General features: G+C 56.5%; 1 protein-coding gene across 1 annotated transcript in view; it reads right to left on the bottom strand.

Moving 5' to 3' along the window:
* Window positions 1–400: 400 nt before the first annotated feature.
* SMAD6 (SMAD family member 6) overlaps window positions 401–7,969 on the bottom strand; it is a 72,615-nt gene continuing 65,046 nt past the window's right edge. The window contains exon 4 of the mRNA XM_032418077.1: window positions 401–983. Within this exon, the coding sequence (XP_032273968.1) occupies window positions 442–983 (542 nt within the window). The 3' untranslated portion in view covers window positions 401–441. The remainder of the gene's footprint in view (window positions 984–7,969) is intronic.

The following is a 7,969-nucleotide window of genomic DNA, read 5'->3' as shown; positions in this document are numbered from 1 at the left end:
AAACCATAATGCGAATACTTTATTATCAATGAGTGACTGGTATTAGCTTTTTGTCTGGGCATTAATATTTCAAAAACCATACACCAAACCCAGGCTTTTCCACCTAGCTCTGCTGTATCATTTTCTTTAAAAACAAAAAAACAAAACAAAACAAAAACAAATAATAATAATAAAGAAGAGGAGGAAGGAGGAAAAGAAAGAAAATATATTTGTATTGAAAGAATTATAAGCCAAAGTGCGTCTTTCTTGTTTTGTCCATATACACACATTGCACCATACATAAATAATTACATTGTAAAAATGACTCCATAATTACAAGTATAATATATATTTCCATATAATATATAAAACTTTATATTAAATCTAGGTAGATGATATTTGGGGGGGTGTCGTCCGTGGGGGGCTGTGTCTCTGGGCGGTGGGGCAGGTCGCGGCGGGCGGCTATCTGTGGGTGTTGAGGAGGACCTCGAGCCAGCAGGGGCAGGAGGTGATGAACTGCCGCGAGTAGCAGGGCCCCCAGCCCTTGGCGAAGCTGATGCGGACGCTGTTGGGGTCGTAGGGGCCGTCGGCGGCGTCGGGCTCGGGCCCGTGCTGGAGCAGGCCCGAGCGCTCGAAGTCGAACACCTTGATGGAGTAGCCGGGCGGCACCTTGCGCACGACGAGGGCGCGGCCGCCGGGCGCGTCCAGCGTGGGCGAGTTGACGAAGATGGGGTGCTCGCCGCGGTTGTAGGCCCACACGCCGTCGGGCTCCTTGCTGAGCACGATGCCGAAGCCGATCTTGCTGCGCGTGCGCCGCACCGACTCGCTGCGCTGCTCCAGGTTGAGCTGGCCCAGGCAGAAGCCGCTGCCCTGAGGTAGGTCGTAGAAGATGCTCACGGCCTGGTCGTACACCGCGTAGAGGCGGCCCACACGTGTCCGGTGCTCCCAGTAGGCCACGCTACACCAGTGGCTCGGCTTGGTGGCATCCGGAGACATGCTGGCGTCTGCGGGGCAAGCACAGGGCACGGGGGGCGGTTAATGGGGGGGCAGGTGGGGGGCAGAGGGGAGCAGAGGTGGCGCCGCTTCCTGGAGGGGGCGGGTCGGTGGGGTTTCCGGCGTTCAGCAGACCTGCGGGCACCGACGCCTGCCGGGTTGTCCTCAAGAACTGGAGCTCGCAGGAGAACAGCCCCCGACGCACACGCAAAGGGGAGCCCCGAGGTCAGGAGCCCACAGAGAAGGCAAGTCGCCCACTGTGTGCTCCGGGCTCTGGGTACACAGACATGAACCGCACCCGGCTCCTGCCCGTAGAATTTTCCAAGCTCAAGCTAGCAGGAGAGAGGGACAACACTCCCCCCCCAACACACACACACACCCAAAGGAGGGGCTGAACACCAAGCACCTACAATGTTCCAGGTGCTGCACACTGCCCTTCTGACTCACTGGGTCCTCCCCTCACTCCCTGACGAGGCCACCTTCTCCTCATTTTACAGCTGAGGATCCAAGCCTTGGCAGACACCAGCAGCCTGCCAAAGGCCACACAGCTAGTGCGTGGCCTGGCCTGGGTCTGAGCGCGCCAGTCCAAGCCTCCACCTGAACAGAGTGGGGTTAAGCTATTAGGGGGCGTAAATCACCACTCGAAGCGGACCCGGGCACAGGAAGACACGGTGGGGTGGGGGAGTTGGCCCCCAGAATCCCTTGCAGCCCAGAATGTTCCCAGCCTTGGCCTTGAGCATGATGCCTAGTTTCCCAGTAACCCCCACCCTCCACCCCTCAAGGTGGCTCTCTTGGCATTAAGTGCAGATTTTCACCCGAACTGCAGCCCCTTCCGTGAGACAGGGAAGCTGAGGGTCTCCGAATGTTAAAGCAAATTGCCCCGCAAGGGCTCCAGGGATCGCCAGCTCTCAAAGGTGTGTGCTGCTCCTCTCTGAGCCTCAGTTTCCCCATGGACAGCAAAGGGGTGGCCTGGATGACTGGAATTCCCTTCCCCTCTAGCTTGAGGCATGTCTGCATGTCCACAGGTCTGGATGAACAATTTTCTGACACCAGACCGAAGGCCACACAGAGGCCTGGGCAGCCCCATCTTTGCCACTCCCGTGTGTGGCCAGCTTCTCAGATTCTGAAACCTTTTGACATCTGGTCTTTCCTTTGAGCTCAGAGTTCTGGGAAGCAGGTGGGCATCTGTGACTGCCCCGTGGGGGGACATGTTCCCACACAGCCCTTGGATGGGGCTCATGCACAGAGGGAGCGGTTCTCCCGAGAATGGGATGGGAGCACAGTGAGGCACTTCACGGTGTGGCTTCTCCTAGGGAAACTGATCAAAGTCCAACCAAACCCGAGAAAGAAAACACTGCTAACAACTTCATTCAGGAGCCTGGGTGAGGTCAGCTGTCTGCCTTCAGCCCAGCCCCACCTAGAAGCCCCAGAGCGGCAGGGTGACAGGGCCCCTCTGATCCTCCCATGCGCTGGCAGGCCTACCCAGCCACCTAGCAGCAAAGTGTATTCCCGAAGGGCGTCCTGTAGGCTGCCAACTCCGCTGAGGCCTTGGACTGGGCAGAGCCCCAAAGGGCGTGCCCCTCACCCTCTGCCTGGTGTTGAGGTCCCAGACACAGGTCCCCAGGTCACTCCTGATAATGTATTAATTTGCCTCCGAGTCCCCTCCAGGCCCCTCCTGGTTCTGGCCAGTGTGGGGGGGGTGGGCGGGGAGAAAAGACTCTGGTCCTTGCCCTCAGCTGACTCGCCCCTTGGCCAGCAGGTAGAGAAACAGCTCTAGCTTGGGTGGGCGACCAAGCTGCAGGCAACTAGGCGGGTCCCAGCAGGTGGGCAGCCAAGAACACTGCAAGCTATGGCCCCTCTCTCCATCCATCCATCCATCCATCCACCCATCCGGTACAGGTCTGGGAGTTTCCAAGAGGTAGGAAAGCAGCACGATCCCGGCCCGGCCGTGAAACTCCAGCGCCAGTCTTCTCACGAGCAGTGAGAGTCCCTTTAGTGTACCAGAAACAGAGAGGGAGGGAAGCAAACACCTGTGCCTGCAGAATGCTGGGTGACAGGAGAGGACACGCGTCACTGAGAGCCTTGCATCAGCCAGGCACCTTCTTCCCAACAGCCTTGGTTCACTTCTATTACCAGCCCATTTCACAGGTGAGGAAACTGAGGCCCAGGGAGGTGCCATGAGCTGGTCGAGGGTACACATGAGAGATTGCCAGGGCCAGCCTCAGTGCCAGGCCACACTCCGGGGGGGGGGGGGGGCGTCTCCACACTCCGGGTAGACTCCCTGCTGAAGCCCCTGCACTGAACAAGTCCCCTCCCTTCTCTAAGCCTCAGGGTTCCTGTGTGTGACCAGACTGCTCTAGGATCTCACGGTCTGAATCCTAGAGGTGCTCACCCACAAGCCGGTGAGTCACTCCGGGCCCCCCCCCCACCCCGTGAAAGGCCTTCGCTCCCCGAGGGCGCACCGCAGCTTCACTGAGTGAGGCTTACTGCTATCCCCCCTCTACAGATAAGGCTCAGAGGGCCACCCAGCCATAAAGTGGCAGCTCTGCCCCAGGGTGGAGCCACTCCATCATAAAAGGTGAAGAAACACTTTGGCAGTCAGAAAGGGGGGGTGGGTAGGAGGGGGAGGAGGGAGGTTGAGAGTAATGGAACTGAGGGCGGGTGGGGGGGGATACTTCCTGTCCCCCTCCTCTTAGCTCCTTCCACCCTGGCCAAGCCAAATGCCCCTCATCATCTACCCCCACCTCATCAATACCCATGTTCCAGCCTTGCTCTAGCATTCCTCATGGGGATCGGCTCCTGTGCTTGGGAAATGAACCCCACAGAGCTGCCTGGGCCCGGCCTCACCTCCTGCGCCCTCTCTGGTTAAGCAAACTGGGTAACACTTCATCACACCTGGGCTCCTGGCCAAGTCTTTCAAATTCCAGAAGATGGACGCTGCCTCTGAGAAGCCCTCTCTGGTCTCTCCCTCCCACACACCTGCGGCCTTCAATGCAGTCACTCCCTAGGTCTGAGCAGGTGTCTGTGCTGTTGGTCAGTGCCCCTGGCCGGTCTAAACTTTCCAGTAGGAAGGGGTGGGCCTCCATCCTCTCTACCTCTGTCCCAAGACTGCATGTATCCCTAGGGTGCTCGAAGAACATGCTAAAAGGGAAGGAGGAAGGAACTAAAATTCATCCTAAGGGTCAGCCCACTGCCCTGACCCCCAGCTCCCATTGGATCCTGCCCAACAGGTGGGGCCGGTGGTCTCAGGCCCCAAGGGATGGTGGGCAAGGACTGAGGTCTGAGGTCTCCCGAGAGCAAGCCAGCAAGTGAGCACATCACCATGCTCGGGGCTCCCTGTCCCCACCCAGCTCTTGGGTTCTTAGGGCTCCAGAGCTTGAGGGACCCACTGACATCATCTTGTCCAGGGAGCCCCAACACTTTGCGTTTTCACAAACCAATACATTGTTTAACAGAGGGACCGTGATACAGGGTTACTACTGTTTTCTTTTGTCATGTACAGACTTATTAAAAACCCCAAGACCATCGACTACCACTAGCACAAAAGAAAGTATAATTTGATACTAATGAAATAGTTAGGACCTAAATCAGAAATGTAAAAGTTAACACAATTAGATTATAAGAAATTTTCTTATCTCTTTCATTGTGGACCAGTGAAAACGTAGAACAGAGACTGGCCTGTGAGAACCCCTAATTGAATCCAATGTCCTTGTGCCCCAAGGACGGCACCCCAGGGGTCCAGGGGGACTCACCGAAGCACACACAGCAACAGATAGCAGAACTGGGACCAGAACTTGGGACCCTAGAACTCTAATCCAGTGCTTGTCACATGAGCCAAAGGGTTTCAGAGTAAGACGGACCTAAGGCTCTCACCACTGACTGGATGTGTGGCCATGGACCAGCCCCTGAGTGTCCCTAAGTCTCAGTCTCCCCACTTGTAAAATGGACTTATTCATAATCCAGTGCCTCATTTATATAGTCCATCTTTGGATTTTCTGGAAACTCCAGCAGCAGATCAGTTGGGTGCAGAAAGAAGTAGCTGTCTGTTTACCGGCCCCAGGGCTGGCCCTAACCCTTCAAAGGCCAGGCAGGGCTCCTTAGGGGTGTCGGGGGTCATGACCCAGAGTCACCACCATGGGAGGGTACAACAGGATAGTGGATGGCAGCGTCCCTCACTGTACTGATGGGAAGGTTTAGCTTCTAGCCTGGAACCCGAGGTTAAAGAGAGGTGCTCACCAGCATAGGAATGAGGAATGGAGCAAGAATAGCTGAATGTCTAGAACAAAGTCAAGGGCCACTGTGGCTCGGTTTACACACACACACACACACACACACACACACCCGTGTGGATTCGGGTCTCAGGCAGTGTGGCCGATACAAGCTGACCTGCTTGCTCCCTGCAAGTGAGAAGGCCGGCCCCCCAAACCTCTGCCCTCCCCATGGTGGCAGAGCCCCACTCCACCACTGTGCTCCTCGTCCTCAGCCTGGCTGCCGCTCAGGGTGCGAGGGGACAGTCTTTTGCAGATCTTTTTCTCCTCGTGGCTCCAAGGCTGTGGTCCCGCCATCAACCTAATTAGGAACCAGCTCCTTAATTGCAAATAAATACCAGGGAGTCAGACCCGAGTGCACAACATCAAAGATGACCGTGCTCTGACCGAAACTCTTGCTCACTACCCCCTGCTCGGGGCCTGGCCTAGTTCCCAGCCAGACTCTGGGTCCTGGCTCGGAGGGCTCTGGGGTGGGGGAGAGTAGGAGAGGAGAGGTGCGGTCTGGCGCTGTGTCTGGGGCAGAGTGGCCCCAGGCTGGGGGGGGCGGGGGGGTCAGGAGTCCTGCAGTCAGGGGTCCTGCCTCTGGGCCTGCACCGGGCAGTTCGTCTTCCTTCTCCGGGCCTCAGGCTTCCCATGTGAATCATGAGCTCGAGATTTCTGTGATTTAGTGAATGTTCACAACAGCTCCCCCTGCAGTCACCAAACTGGGCAGATAGCTCAGGTGTCCATCAACGGGAGGATGGGTATTAGGGCCTGAATATTTGTGAACCCCTGAAATTCAGATACTGAAATCCTAACCCCCCAGTGCGATAGCCTTTGAAGGTGGGGCCTTTGGGAGGTGATTCGGTCATGAAGGTAGAACCCTCATTAATGGGATTAGTGGCCTTAGAAGAGAGGCCCAGGAGAGCTCCCTCACCTTCTACCCTCCTGGGGACACAGCAAGAACACAGCCATCTAAGAACCAGGAGCTGGGCCCTCACTAGACACCAACACTGCCAGCACCTTGATCTTGGGCTCCCCAGCCCCAGGAATGGTAAGAAATAAATACGTGTTGTTGAAGCCCCCCAGGCTATGGCTTTTTTGTTATAGCAGCCCAAACAGACTAAGATCATGGAAACACAGAAATAAGGGACATCCGTACGATGGAACGCGACTCACGGATAAAAAGGAACGACCTGGTGAAACACACAACACCGTGGGTGAATCTCAAATGTATTGTGCTAAGTGAAAGAAGCCAGACACAGAAGATAGGCTGTTTGTTTCTATTTATAGAACATCCTCGAGTAGACAAAACTAACCTACAGTGATAGAAATCAGAACAGGGTTTACCTCTGGGGAGCGGGAATGACTGGGAGGGGGCGTGAGGGAACATTCTGGAATGATGGACATGTTTGATATCTGGCTCGGTACCGTAGGAACTGGGGTGTACACACTGTCCGAACGCACCACCTATACTTGGAGGAGTGGTGCATTTCCAGGTAGGTGCATTTCCAAGGTGCATTCCTTGAAAGAATGAAAATGTGCTGCTAGGCCAGCCCCCTGTGGCTGTCTTGGAGTGGCCTCAGCAGGGCTCTGCGGTGGCCCAGGGGACAGCCCCTGTGTTTCCAGACTAGGCAGGGGTGGCCCAGCCTCCCGGTGGTGCCCACATTCCTGCCACCAGAGGGTGGTGGACGCCTGCGGTGGGCAGGAGGAGACTGGCCCACAATAGGCGCTCTCCCCTACACCGGAGCCAGCCCCTCCAATGGTTGGCATTCCTTCCTCTCGGCCTCTCTACCCAGTGAGGGTGCTGTGAGCCCAACGTGTAATTTGGGGAGGAGGGGGGTGCTGGGGCACCAAGGGGCCGACTGCAGCCTGGGGGGTGGCGGGAAGAGCTGAAATCCCAAGAAAAGCCTTTAGCTTCTTCGAATCAGCAGTTTTCTGTCAAAACAAAGGGCAGGAACGTTCCTATGTGCTCCCCCGTGGGCTGCACTCTCCAAAAGCCTGAGCATACGCAATGCAGCTTGTTTTCCTCGTGATCCCCCCCTTTCCATTTGGCCAAACTGCCTCGGACTGGGCCATCCTGTGAAGGGAACCAGAGATGTGCCCAGATTCAAGTCTCTGGGCCCTCAGGCTCTGAGAGAGAGACAGGAAGGCTCGGAGCATTGGCAGGCTGGGCCCTGCGTCCTCCTGGTCTCCAGGGTCTTGGCCAGGCGGCCCATACGCCTCCGTGTTCAAAGCCTTTGTTGCTGCTTCCCCCCCACTTGGGGCCACAACAGCCTCCCTGCCTCCCCTAGGGCTGGATGGAAAGGGCTGACCCGGCCACACCTCACATGAGCACAGAGCCGGGGCAGACAGACCCAGACCCCACTGAGGGCTGGAAAGCGAGACTCAGAGGCCCAGAGAGGTGAAGTGACTTGCCCAGGGTCACCCAGTAAGTTGGGGACAGAGCCAGAGAGGAGCCCCAGTGTGGGGGGGTGGTGCTGGCTTTTCCAGTCCCCTTTTCGCGGGTCGCACTGGGGCCTCCTGCCCTCCTGGAAAGCTCCTTTCTTCTGTCCCATGTCATGCCTGTGGCTTCAAGTTCCCGCCCAACCGGCAGCTTTTTCATCTGCGGCTCCCAGGCCTGGGAGTAATTATGTGGCCCTGCATCTGGTTAACCTAACACCCCTTTAAAAGCCCTGTTTGCCCATTAGATAAGTAGTTTTTGTAATCAAACTTAAGGGGGGAAAAGGAGTTTCCACTTAACCTTCCTT

This window comes from Phoca vitulina, unplaced genomic scaffold, assembly GCF_004348235.1.
Source record: "Phoca vitulina isolate PV1807 unplaced genomic scaffold, GSC_HSeal_1.0 scaffold20, whole genome shotgun sequence".
NCBI classification, from domain to species: Eukaryota; Metazoa; Chordata; class Mammalia; order Carnivora; family Phocidae; genus Phoca; species Phoca vitulina.
Note: the sequence above shows the minus strand (reverse complement) of the source record. Positions and strands in the feature narration are given on the sequence as shown.